The 14,317-nt window shown below is 49.6% G+C and overlaps 1 protein-coding gene across 7 annotated transcripts in view; it reads left to right on the plus strand.

Moving 5' to 3' along the window:
* Positions 1 to 14,317, plus strand: part of UNC13A (unc-13 homolog A) — a 240,517-nt gene that overhangs the window by 83,910 nt on the left and 142,290 nt on the right. For all 7 annotated transcript variants that reach the window (XM_069216645.1, XM_069216647.1, XM_069216648.1 and 4 more), the window contains exons 2-5: positions 3,394 to 3,423; positions 8,436 to 8,535; positions 9,478 to 9,595; positions 10,297 to 10,420. In XM_069216645.1, coding sequence (XP_069072746.1) covers positions 3,394 to 3,423; positions 8,436 to 8,535; positions 9,478 to 9,595; positions 10,297 to 10,420 — 372 coding nt within the window. The remainder of the gene's footprint in view (positions 1 to 3,393; positions 3,424 to 8,435; positions 8,536 to 9,477; positions 9,596 to 10,296; positions 10,421 to 14,317) is intronic.

Genomic DNA, 14,317 nt, shown 5'->3' on the forward strand with positions numbered 1-14,317 from the left:
GGGCAGGGGTAGATTTCAGGCTGGAGGGGTATTGGGCCTTGGCAGTACTGTTTTACGGCAGGGTTAGGATTTAGAGCAGGGAAGACGTTTTTTGGGGCTTAGGACAAGGGGGGGATTGGGCTTTTGGGTGTGGGTACTGTTTTGGGGAGGCAGTAGGGGGGTTAGGTTTTTAGGGTGGGTGGGTCAGTTTTCGGGATTAGGGTGGAATGACGATTTTAGGGCTCAGAGCAGGAAATAGGGTTGGACAAATTAAGGGTTCAGGATGAGAAAGGTGCATTTTTTTAGAATGACTGTTGGGGGGGTGTTGGAGTCGCACTAGGACCTTTACCACACATATGTCTTTAAAACACGTGCTTTTACAACATAATTCACTGCAAAGGCATGTGTGGTAATGAACATGCTTGGTAATGGCATTCTCGTTGTAACGCACTTGTGGTAACGACGTGTGTTGCAACGGAATGCATGGTTCCAACATATAACCAACAATTACACGTTACATTGTTTAATACAAGCATTGTATAAGGAAGCAATCATATTTTGTGGTGTTATTACTGCAGCAGGCTTTTTCCAATGTTTTTACCAGGAATCAAAATGCAGATCATCAGACAACTCTTGGGATGGTTGTATTTAGCCCTTAAGTTCCCTAAACTTGTAGAATCAGATGATGAAGTTCTCTTTTACGTTTGGAGAGTTCTGTATCTCCGAGTGAGCTAGTCTCTATAAGCCACACTCATCAGGGAATCAAGATGGCGGTGATGTTGAGCATGGCTCTCTCAGGATTTTTGAGTTGCTAACCCTCCATGTGCAGTGTGTTGAGGAGTTGGGAGTTATTGGTTTTCAAGGAGAGGAAAAACGGTGGAAAGATTTACATATTGAACTGCATATCCTGGACTTCCCAGTCGAAACATCATGAGTCCATGATGGAGGTTGCCCAAGGTAGACTCGATGGAACTTCTTTAGGGAGCACAATTACTTACCAATGAAGAGGGAAGTAAAGATTTCACCTGTTGCCGCCATGTTTTAGAATGCTTCTCTTGGTTGGCCATGTGTGAGAGTCTTCCTGTGTGCTCTGTTGTAAAGTACATGGTTTATGGGAGGAGGTGTATGTGAGTTTGGGTAGATGGGTACGCAAAGAGCCCGCATGTATTAACTTCGTCAACAATGGTAAGGCCCATGATGCATTGTCATGACAGCCCCAACTGAATTTTTCTAATATTCTGATGTATCTCCAACCTACGTACATTTATTACATGTGGATATCCTGAAAAGTTGAAATTCTTGTGATTCACGGAGAGTAAGGTTGGACACCCCCAGCCGAAGCATATTACCATATTTACATCCAATAAACAATCACTTTCCCATAAATGTGTATATTGATAAGATAGTACAACGCTATTAAAGTTAGAATTTAGACCTGCAATGGAAGCAGGAGAATTGACCATGTAAGCCAGAGGCTGATTGACAGATTCTGACTCAAACATGACAACCACCGATGCCTATGACGATGGAGGTTTGTTTCCAACAGTGTTTTGAAGTCCTAGGATCCCTGGAGTCCTGACCGCCTGGTGTTCGATAAAGAATTGATTTCTTTTATCTGCTCTTTTTTTGTCGATGAAACACAGAGGCCATGTAGAATGGGGGCAGGCAAGACTTGACCTCCTTCAATACATCTTAAAGCAAGCCTTTAGGGGGTGTTATTGGTGCTGGGTGTAACAGGAACAGGAAGCGGCAAAAACTGCAAGAGAAATTCCTAGAAATGAGATCTACCAAAGCTTCACCCCACTCGCTGGTCATCTGTTTTTATAGCTTCAAATGATCTCCTCGTAAAGTTATAATCTCAGAGCAAGTTTCATTGTCTTGAAAAGAACAGCGACTTTGGGCCATATGTACGAACACATTTTCCCATAAACACAAAATGGGCTAAACGGTTTGATACATCTGGCCTTTCATGTCAATAAAATTTGCATAAAACTAACCATCTTTCGATTTTCAGAACAGTCCTAAATAACGCTTTCTCTGGATCTTGCATAATGTTAGTGCCAAATGCTACTATTCTGCTGTCATTATGTGTGCACAAAATGATACCTTTGCCTGCATTATAGCGTTTAAAAAAAAATTAAATAACACCTGAAGTGAAGTCCCCCGTTTTAGCGGGAAAATTCGAAATTTCTCTAGCAAGAGCAGAATTTCCGAGGCTTTTTCAGCAAAATATTTTGCTGGGAAAATCTTGAAAAAGTAAATTTGCTCGTGTTTTTTTTTCTGCATAAACTTTCGCAGACGTCTTTTCCCACAATTACAAAAATAAATAAAACTTTTCACGAATCGTGACGTTTGTAAAGTAATCCATGAGATTTCAGGAAATATGTACTGCAGCACACTCCTGATGTATATGCCCGGTTTCAATTGTACTTTGTTCTTACTTTTATAATGTGTTAGATATTTGTAGAGTATTTCCCTTTGGCACAGAGCTTTTAATATTCTGAAATAGATACACAAATCAGGAAAACGATAGAACGCCAGGAGTGGAACTATACACGTCCTCCTTCTGCAGCAAGAAAGTCTGATACCACATGGAAGAGGAGGTCCCCTCTCTAGGGAAGTGGAGGGATCCCCTGAGAGGTCAGTCCCTCCGAACAGGGGCTTAACTTCCACTGGTGCAGCAGGTACAGTGGCACCAGGGCCCAGAGACCCGAGGAGCCCAGTAGACCCTGATTATTGCTGTACTTTATAATTCAGACAGAAGCCAGGGTCACATTTGTTTCCCATTCACTAGGGGCCATGGCTCACTGCCTACACTGTTGCCCCTGGAAGGCCAGTATGACTAGAAAGTGAGTCGCCCACCAGCCAGGAAGGCCTGGCAGGTAACTGACTCTGCCCCAGCTGTACTGGCTGTCTCGGGCAGTCTTCAGAATTTCCAAAAGAGCTGTCTGCATTAGTCCAAAGCCAGACATAGAGACTATTCAACGCTTGTATTTTTAGTGGTGTTTTCTAGAGCACCACTTGCCACGGAGCCCAGTATACAATGCAGGCAGGTCAGACAGACACACAGACCCTTTCGAGTGTCACTTTTTAAACTCTGGGGACACAGGTTTACTGAAGCCCATGTGCACTTTTTGTTATTCAGTACAAATGCGCTGCTTGGACTCCACGGGATCGATACACCTTGTGAGCCTTCTGGAAACATCTCGCGTGCCACTGTGATCCTTGCAAAATTCCAGATCTGAGCCCCCACTTGCCAAACCCCAGTCAGAACTAGAACCACATGACTCATCGCATAGGCCAGAACAGAACTTCTGATGTCACTGCATGAACTTATGATGACGCTGCATATTTCAAAAGATTTGTCCCAGAGCCTATGTTTGATATCAGTTCTTTCTGTTTCTCTCTTTCCAGTCAAGAAAGCAAAGTTTGACGGGCCTCAAGGTAAGGTGCTCTTTGTTATGTCTCGTGTGTGCGCGCGCGCCTCTAACCTGTGTGCATGCCCGTGCCTTTTTGCTTATGTGTACATGGGTGTCAACAATGGGAAGACTGGCTCCCGCCTCATCTCCTTGCTATGAGGAGTCTGACTGCAACCAGGTCTCTGAGCTGCCATGACACCATGGACCAACACATGGACCGACACCATGGACTAGAAGTTCAAAATGGCGTCCACGCAGCATTGCACTGTCGTTGCCCACCAGTCACGAGAAGGCTGTCTTCGTTTCCTTCTGACATGGGCTGACCTGGTAACCCCAAATGTGTGCACCGAATGGAAAGCCATCACTTCCCCTGGTCTCCACCCTGTTTAGTGCAACTCTTTGTAAAATATATGATCTTCGTCTGTTCTCTTCTAAACAAAGTGTGATGTCCATAGGATTTGCCGACATCGCACACGTGTATGGTCTTGTAATGTGAACAGCAAAAAAGTGGTGGAACGATATGTCTGGATGCGTCTAAACCACTGATAATCAGTCTGTGCAACGTGTCATTCCATCAGTAGGTAGACAGAGACCACACGTATGCAAATGTGTTTTGATCACATCCTTTCTTGAAGAGAGTGTTTAGCTACCTGGGCTTATTCGGGAATCTTGGGGTCACTTTGGGGAAACAAAGTTGCCTGAGTACAGCAGACTCCGCCCCAAGCAAAGCTACACCAGCCCTGCCCACTTGCTCACAAGATGGCCAGTCCTGGCACATGGTGCCCCGTGCTTCTGGCTACCCACGGGAGCGCCGCTGTGGTCCTCCCCAGGAAAGGGGAACGGAGAGAGAGGAGGGTGGAGAAAGAAAGTGGGGGGAGGGTGCTAGGGTGATGGTGCTGAGGGCGGGGTGGCGGGTTGGTCCTTCTAGCTTTAGAGGGAGGGATTCCCCCACACTGTGCTACTGTACACTGGCAGCCTAAGGATTAGTATTGCGGGGGGGAGGACTTCCGGTCCAGCGGACCAAACATAAGAACCTGTACCCTTGGTCCCAGTCAGTATATTGGCGTTAGGTGATGGGAGTACCACACGCAGGAAACAAGAGGGATTCGGGTGGAATTTTAAAAACCAGCGCGCCCTGACGGAGCAGAATTGAAGCTGCAGGCCGGAGCACCCCTAAGCCATAGCAATGTTCGTGGCCTGCTCGTGGTGTTCATCACTTCCCCGCCCCCGGCCACCACCCGCCCCCATCTGACTGCGTCCTGCTCAGCTGGTGGGGACCGGTCTGAGAAGAGTAATGAAAGGGACAGCCGGAAGCTGAGAGCTGATTCATGCTCCCGCTGGGGAGAGGTCACCACCGCCGGCTGATGAAAGCTCACTGAGGTTAGACTGACTACAGCGGGGATGGGATAAATGCACCAGACTCACATGGCGGGAGAAGGTAGAGTCGTAACACAGCAGTAGCTAGCACCAATGATGCCCCCATTCGAAGGCCTCTCTTCAAAGATCTGTTGTGGGTGCGAGGGACTACCCTCCTTGTGCCCCCACCCACATGCATTAGTGCGGAGGGTTGTATGAGACTTCATAGAATCAACATCGTAGAAAATTTTACTGAGAAACCATTTCATCTAAACTGTGTAATGGAAATTTTCAGAATGAACAGGATTTATCTTTTCGTAGAAACCAATTATTACAAAGTCTTTTTGGTCGAAATTGGCTTTTTTTTTTTTTTTTTTTTTTTTTTTCTCAAGTGTGAATGCAATAGTTGCAGGGCACACATTCAGAAACAGTTTTCTATGAGATATTTATTTCAGTGCTTTAATTCAGGGGATAATATTTTATACTTATATCTTTTACATCATCCAAAAATTACTTTGGATGCTTTTAATTCACTGACACATCACCACCCATAAACACCATCCTTCGCTGACAAACCCTAAACGCCATCAATCCCTGCCCCCTAAAATCCCTCACCACACTTAAGCTACACTTATCCCTGAAGCCCAAAAGCCCTTTCTACACCAACATTCCACCATCCTTGAAAGATAAAATTACGCACTACCCCTACCTCCACCCATTGCTGAACCCCCAAAACCCCTTTCTACACCTTAACCCCACCCATCCCATAAATTTAAAACACCTCAGTATACCCACCCTCCACACATTCCAAAACCCTAAGAAACCCTCACCGCCCTTAAACACCATCCATCCATAACCTATACAAACTCCTAATCACCCTGAACTACTCATCCCAGAACCCTAAAACCACTTTCTACATCTAAACTCCACACATCCCTGAATCCTTAAAACCCCTCACTAAAAACTCTTCACCACCCTGTCACACTACCTATACTTGTACCATTAAAACCCTCACCATCCCCAAACTCCACCATCCATGAAACCCCTCAACATCCCTACACTCCACCCATCACTGAAACCCAAAAACAACATGCACACCAAAACACAACTCATCAGTGAACCCTAATATCCCCTCACCATCCCTACACTGTACCCATCTCTGAACCCTAAAAAACCCTTTCTATGCCTTAACCACAATTATGCTTGACCCCTAAGGGCCCTTTATCCCCCTAAGCATTACCCATCCCTGAACCCAAAAACCTCATAGTAGGTCTAAACTCCACCCAAGTTTAATTCCTTAAAATTGGTTTTCCATGATTTGGTTTCCTCCAATTTGGTTTCTCAGTTTTAGTTTTCCATTAATTCACACACATCCAGCACGGAGACCTAGATCACTGCAATGTCCATGACACACTAGCCTCCTTTGGTTTGGGTTTAGTGGTCCAAAACTAGTCCTTGAGATTACCCTAACACTAGTGGGCTGGGCCAGCTTGGGGGAAGTCTCCTATAACCGTGTACCTGTGTATCCAATCGCCAGGGTCGATGGGTTGGCAAATTGGGCGTGGCTTCTGAACCCCTTGTGCACTGTCAGGCCCCTGCTAGCCGTGGTGGCCCTTCACCACCCTCATCTGTGACACTTAACCTCTGAACTATAACCTTCATGGTCATACAAGGTCCTCCTGTCTACGGAAATCTGTTGGCGCATTGGAATTTCTCTCCATCTGCCTCTTGTGCTCCTGGTTGTGACATTACTTGACTGTCCAGCTGGAACTTGCTCCAAAGGTGATGGCTAGGTAACACATGTGGCTGGCCTAATATCCAACAACAATCGAAAAGCATCTAAATAGAAGGCTGTTTTTTTATATTTGCAGGTACACCATCCTTGCCTTATGTCATCATGTTGACAGCGAGTTGAAAACCACCACCACAAACACCATATTATTGTGACTGGAGTTCAGGCTACTGTTTCCCTGCACCAATTGTAGAATTTGTCAAACACCACTAGGCACGCTTTATACTTGGAACAAAACAACTGGAGACCAAGAGTGGAAGTGCTTTGCGTTGACTTGGACTCAATAAGACATGAATCGGTCCATCAGATTGTTCAAGCAATATGTGAAGGCGGTCATCACTCGTGCACACCAGCAGAGTGGGCTTAAGCTGGTTTAACTGAAACGTGCCTGTACCCGCACCCTGATGGATCTCCACTGGCTCCCCTTACTGGCTCACACCTTCCTTAAAACCATCTGCATCACCAACAAAGGCTACACCACCAACATCTTACCTATATGGCACACAGTCTTACTGCCTCCTGTAGCTCTCAGCATGACAGCAGCTTGAGCAACATCAGACTGGAGACAAAAGTGCACAAAAGCAGTAACCAGGCAACAGGCCTTCTCCAGCTGTGCTCCTGTGATCTTTATTAACATCCCTCTATCAAGTCCACCCCATTCTTGCTCTGTCTTAGGAAAGAGCTGAAAACACACCTCTTTAAAGAATGCACCATCGTGACAAGCTAAGTCCACTTTCACTCTCACACCCCAGCTACCCCTCCAACCAGTTGCTGACTGTACCTTTGTCTTTGACATGTGCAGCACTCTGCAGATTTCTTGCTAGGATCGTACTATACAGGTATCACATACATAATACATTCCTGCAGGGACGGCTGCAGACAAAGGTCACTGACACACATTTGTAAGGTCATTGGTGCAAGTAGAGGACTATATCGCAAAGACACACCTGCAGCCTGTATGGCTGTAGGCCACTAACTGGTACCTTGGGTGGTGGAGGAGGTATTACCCGCTGGGTGCAATATCATTGCCAGGGAGAAGTGACTGGGCAGGTGGTGTGATCGCAGGAGCCAGTATTGGTGTCCTGTGCCTTGAAGGATATGCACCATGCTGCAACACCCTCTCTTATACGCCCTTCCTCTCCACATCAGACAAACCACCTCCCTCCTCAGCTTCACGAAGGAACTGAAGACATGGCTTTTTTAAGAACCACTGATGAATGCTACACTTCCCTCCCCCCCCCCCGCCCCAGCGCCTTGAGACCCTAGCAGGTGAGTAGTTGCGCTTTACAAGCATTGATTGATTATACTGGTGGTGTTCTAGTGCAGCCTGTGCATTCCTCACAAACTTTAAGCTGGTCAGAAGTGCGGGTTTCGGAACCAGGGCAGGTGCCGATGTCATCTAGTTTGTATCAACAGAACCAGCATGTCAGGGCTCCTGGCAAGACCTAGAAGGTTCATGTTCAGCAGTAAATGGTCAAAAGTAACAGGTCAGGGGTCACCTCAGCCAGGTGTGGTGCATTCCAAAGCTGACAAAAGACATGGCGAAGGTGCCACCAGGTTTTCAAAGCTCCAGGACAACCCACTAACCTCAGTTGCCAGGAATACTCGAGTAGGGTGACCGCCCCCGCAATATTCTGTCTTCCCTCTGTTGCTTCAATATTTCTACGAACCGTCGCACCCACAAAAATCAAAGCCAACGCCTATGATGTTTATTAGCTCATTTAGCACCTTTAGCACCTTTTTCTGGCTCCTGATACCAGGTGCAGGTTTTGTGGATATACCATATTTTGGGATGGGGAGGGGCTTGAAGGGGGTCCCTCACACTCACCTGCAGAGTGAGACTTTGAGATGATGCCGAAATGCCCTGAATATTTGTCTTTATTTTTCAGAAAAGTTTAACGCCTACGTGACCTTGAAGGTTCAGAATGTCAAAAGCACAACAGTCACGGTGCGGGGCAACCTCCCATGTTGGGAGCAGGATTTCATGTTGTGAGTATATATCGACCGCCTCCTGCAGACAGTAGCTGTGGGGCATTAAGATGTTGGTTTTTTGTGTTCCCTCGCTCTGTTCTCTTGCTTTCACTTTCCTAACTCGTCTTTATATCAACCTTCCCTCATCTTGTGTTAGGCTGACTCTAACTTCTCCAACCAAATTTTTTACACTCTCGCTCATTCCCATACTGTCCTCTTCCTCACATGTAAGCGTCACACCTAAGCAAACGTTTCCCCTCACTTCTCAGACTCCAACCAGTCACCTCTTCCCCATCAATCTTTTACTCTCATTTGTTTCCCTTCACTTATCCCTCATCCTCAACTTCCCTCCAAATCTTCCCTTTCGCCTCACTTCTTCGGACTCCACTTCATTTCCCCCCTTAAATCTCACCCTATGACCTCTTCCAGCCACGCTGAATTCTTACTCTCATATTCTCTTCTCTTCATAAGCATATTCACTTCTTCACTCCCACCAGTCTCAGAAGTTACCCAAGTTCTCTCCTCCCAGCCTGGTATCTCAGCACCGCCTGTACCGCTTCCCTTCACCCCTGCATCTCCGCCTTGATGTCCATTCTCATTCTTCAGCCCTGCTTCTTGGCCATGAGCCTCAACTCCCACCGCCCTTGTGGTCTCACTTGTTCCTCTTTGCATTACTTCCTCATGTTTCTCTTATGCCTTCCGTAGGGTAGCAGTTCTCCTCATCTCCAGTTCTTCCACTTCACACTTCATTTTCTCCACTACCCACATTTCTTCTCCTTCCCACACTTCTTCATCTCCTTTACTCCTACTTCTCTCCTCCAACACTTTTTCTTTGGTGTCTCTGGGCTCTCAAAGAAGGCGCTGTTGTTTGAGGGGTGGAGTTCCCTTACGGTGCCAGGATGGGTGACTTAAGTCAGTGGTGGCATTGGTAAGAGTATTTGTATATCACTTCTATTTCAGTGAAATTAATCGCCTGGACCTGGGGTTGACCGTGGAAGTGTGGAATAAAGGGCTGATTTGGGACACCATGGTGGGCACGGTGTGGATCCCGCTGCGGACCATCAGGCAGTCCAACGAGGTAAGGATGAGGTATCCTCTGATGAAGCATGAGTAGTTTTACTCTCAGCCCGCGTGTTCTTCAGTTTGGTTTGTTGATGGTTTCCTCTTGTCTCCCTCTTCATCTCCTTCTCTTTCTCACTCCGCGTCTTCTGCCTATCTTTTTCTCTTTCTTTCTTTTGTTCTCTCTTTCACATATCTCTTATCTTTGTAGCTCATGCTCTCCATCTGTCTCTTTCCCTCTCTCTGTATCACTCTCTCTCGTCGAGTTTTTCTGTTTGATCTGTTGGTAAACATCAATCTAGTCCTCTCCCCTTCTCACCTGTCATTTATTCTCCTCTATCGCTCTATATCGCTCTCACTGTCTTTCTCTCTCACTTTTGTGTTCTCTTATTGGGTCTATTGGCGATTCTCGTTTTCCTATGTCACTGGTGTTCTTGCATTGTATCTGTTAGTGATTGCCCTGCCTTTTATGTTATTCTTCTGTTTCTGTCTCTCACTGTCCCTTGCATTGTTCTGTTATTTCATTTCCCTCAGTACATCATGATGCTATAGGCTTTCCAGTTCACTCCTTCTCTAGTATTTCATCCTTCCACCTTTTCCTCTACTGCTGTTTATTAACTTTTATCACACTGGCTTCCAATTGATCTTTATTTATTCTCTCTTCCTCTCCCCACCCCTCCTTTCTTCCTCTGACACTTCCACTCCCTTGAACACTGTCAGGAGGGTCCAGGAGAATGGCTGACTCTGGACTCCGAAGTGATCATGACAGACACTGAGATCTGTGGCACAAAGGATCCCACCTTGCACTGCATTTTGCTGGACACCCGCTTCGAGCTTCCTCTTGGTAAGTGCGTCACCTCTATGCATTCCAGCCCCTCACTGGGGCCATCCACTCACGAACTCAGCCTTAGAATCCCTTTCAGCTTCTTCTCCCAGTTAATTTATTCATGATCCACTACTCAATGACCCTTAACTTGGGAAGCACTGAATTCACCACAAAGCATTGTCAAGGCCCAGTACGGATGAGGGGCATTTAGTCATATGTCACTGAGAGCCTGGTATTTGACTTTTTCTTCAGCCCTATCAGCATTTCATAGGAAGTGGCCTGGTGGTAATTCTAACATTTTGCCATCAGGACCTCCCTTTCCAGCTCTTTATCTGCAAACCCCTCCTTTGTCCTTTCACACATGCATTGCTTTTTGCCTTTTCCAGATTGTAATGTCCACCCAAATCAGCTTTGAAACTCAGCACTTTCCTGCCACCCATTTTCTATCTCTATGTCCACTTCCCGCAATGCAGGACTCCATCCACTCACACCTTTCCAGGCCAGATGTCAGGTCCACCCTCTACAACCATGTCATGCTTACCTTGTTATGCTTGGCTTCCATAGGATGCTTCTGTTGTTTACATCCGTTTCCAAATCTCTTTAGCCACTGCTATGACATAGCAACAGTTGATAACAAAACTGATAACCCACTGTTGTGACGTCATGAAGGCCTTCCAGACCAGGTTCAGCGGGCTCTCTGGGAGCCTGTCCACGCTGCCTGCTTTGACTGAAAACAGGAAGCAGAGCTGCAGAAGTGGGAAGGAAGGTAGTGAAGGTGTTTGGGGCAGGTAAGGTATTTATTTTTCACGTTTGAGTCAGGTTAGAGAGGCCACGTAATGTATTGCTCCCCGTTACACATTTGGTCCTGCGCAGCAGTTGAAAGCAGGGGCAGATGATTTTGGGGGACATACATGATATAAAATTATAAATGGGTAAAAAGTGAATTATGGGGAGGATTTTCACCTCTGAGATCCGAGTCACATCATAGCCAACTCGAGCTTCGCTCTCACTGTCTATTTGATGTCACTTAGAACCCCGTGGTGAAAAACATCCTCGTATTTCACTGCTCCCACCTGTAATTCTGTATACTGTTCCCACCGGGTGTCCCTCCAAGAGTTGGATCTTCACATCCATCCTAACCGCTGCAGCAATCACCCTCTCCCATACTTTAGGTTCTGTTGTCTTCCCAACTTCTCGATCTAGCGACCATGATCCTAAACTCGCATGTATGCATATAACGTGTGTGTGCTGGGGTACATATGAACTGCGTGTGCAAGTGAGTATACAATATTTTTGGGGTGTAAGTATAAAATGTGTGCATACGTTTCACAATTTTATGTGAAGTGTGTTTAAATTATGTGTGTGTAATCTGTGTGTGTGTAATGGAAAGTAGGTATAAAATGTGTGTGAGACCATATGTGTGAGTGTGAGAATGTGGGAATGTGGGTTTGTAGTTGTGTGTGTGATGTCTGTGTGATTATGAATTGTGTCATTTTGTGAAGAATGCTCTATTTAAGTTTGTTCTGCAGACCTCTTTGTGTGGCCCTGCACCCGGTGGGCTAAAGCAAAATGAATGATCTCCCCTCCAGAATGTGGTGCGGGGCCCCTGATGCTCCCCCCCCATAGCTGACAGATATTTATAGGCCTTGGGTTGAATGAAGGGTGGGCTACTCATCCACAGCAGGAACTGCAGAGGCCCGTGGATTCCCACCTCGGCCACTCATGCACTGCAGGTGCTGCAGAGGCCCGTGGACTCCCACCTCGGCCAATCATGCACCGCAGGGGCTGCAGAGGCCCGTGGAGACTCATGCACCGCAGGGGCTGCAGAGGCCCCTGGACTCCCACCTCGGACACTCATGCAATGCAGGGGCTGCAGAGGCCCATGGAGACTCATGCACCGCAGGGGCTGCAGAGGCCCCTGGACCCCCACCTTGGCCGCTCATGCACCGCAGGGGCTTCAGAGGCCCGTGGACTCCCACCTCGGACACTCATGCACTGCAGGGGCTGCAGAGGCCCGTGGACACTCATGCACCGCAGAGGCTGGAAGGCCCGTGGCCACTCATGCACTGCAGGGGCTGCAGAGGCCCGTGGACTCCCACCTCGGCCACTCATGCACCGCAGGGGCTGCAGAGGCCCGTGGAGACTCCTGCACCGCAGAGGCCCGTGGACTCCCACCTCGGCCACTCATGCACCGCAGGGGCTGCAGAGGCCCGTGGACTCCCACCTCGGCCACTCATGCACCGCAGGGGCTGCAGAGGCCCGTGGAGACTCATGCACCGCAGGGGCTGCAGAGGCCCGTGGACTCCCACCTCAGCCACTCATGCACCGCAGGGGCTGCAGAGGCCCGTGGAGACTCATGCACCGCAGGGGCTGCAGAGGCCCGTGGACTCCCACCTCGGCCACTCATGCACCGCAGGGGCTGCAGAGGCCCGTGGACTACCACCTCAGACACTCATGCACTGCAGGGGCTGCAGAGGCCCGTGGACACTTATGCACCGCAGAGGCTGGATAGACCCGTGGACACTCATGCACCGCAGGGGCTGCAGAGGCCCATGGAGACTCATGCACCGCAGGGGCTGCAGAGGCCCGTGGAGACTCATGCACCGCAGGGGCTGCAGAGGCCCGTGGACTCCCACCTCGGCCACTCATGCACCGCAGGGGCTGCAGAGGCCCGTGGACTCCCACCTCGGCCACTCATGCACCTCAGGGGCTGCAGAGGCCCGTGGAGACTCCTGCATCGCAGGGGCTGCAGAGGCCCGTGGACTCCCACCTCGGCCACTCATGCATCGCAGGGGCTGCAGAGGCCCGTGGACTCCCACCTCGGCCACTCATGCACCGCAGGGGCTGCAGAGGCCCGTGGACTCCCACCCCGGACACTCATGCACTGCAGGGACTGCAGAGGCCCGTGGACACTTATGCACCGCAGGGGCTGGAGAGGCCCGTGGACTCCCACCTCGGCCACTCATGCACCGCAGGGGCTGCAGAGGCCCGTGGAGACTCATGCACCGCAGGGGCTGCAGAGGCCCGTGGACTCCCACCTCGGCCACTCATGCACCGCAGGGGCTGCAGAGGCCCGTGGAGACTCATGCACCGCAGGGGCTGCAGAGGCCCGTGGACTCCCACCTCGGCCACTCATGCACCGCAGGGGCTGCAGAGGCCCGTGGACTACCACCTCAGACACTCATGCACTGCAGGGGCTGCAGAGGCCCGTGGACACTTATGCACCGCAGAGGCTGGATAGACCCGTGGACACTCATGCACCGCAGGGGCTGCAGAGGCCCGTGGACTACCACCTCAGACACTCATGCACCGCAGGGGCTGCAGAGGCCCGTGGACTCCCACCTCGGACACTCATACACCGCAGGGGCTGCAGAGGCCAATGGACTCCCACCTCGGACACTCATGCACTGCAGGGGCTGCAGAGGCCCGTGGACACTTATGCACCGCAGGGGCTGGAGAGGCCCGTGGACATTCATGCACCGCAGGGGCTGCAGAGGCCCATGGACTCCCACCTCGGCCACTCATGCACCACAGGGGCTGCAGAGGCCCGTGGAGACTCATGCACCGCAGGGGCTGCAGAGGCCCGTGGAGACTCATGCACTGTAGGGGCTTCAGAGGCCCATGGAGACCCATGCACCGCAGGGGCTGCAGAGGCCCCTAGACTCCCACCTCGGACACTCATGCACTGCAGGGGCTGCAGAGGCCCATGGAAACTCATGCACCGCAGGGGCTGCAGAGGCCCCTGGACCCCCACCTTGGCCGCTCATGCACTGCAGGGGCTGCAGAGGCCCGTGGACTCTTATGCACTGCAGGGGCTGGAGAGGCCCGTGGACACTCATGCACCGCAGGGGCTGCAGAGGCCTGTGGACTCTCACCTCGGCCACTCATGTACTGCAGGGGCTGCAGAGGCCCATG

Source organism: Pleurodeles waltl, chromosome 12, assembly GCF_031143425.1.
Source record: "Pleurodeles waltl isolate 20211129_DDA chromosome 12, aPleWal1.hap1.20221129, whole genome shotgun sequence".
NCBI lineage: Eukaryota > Metazoa > Chordata > Amphibia > Caudata > Salamandridae > Pleurodeles > Pleurodeles waltl.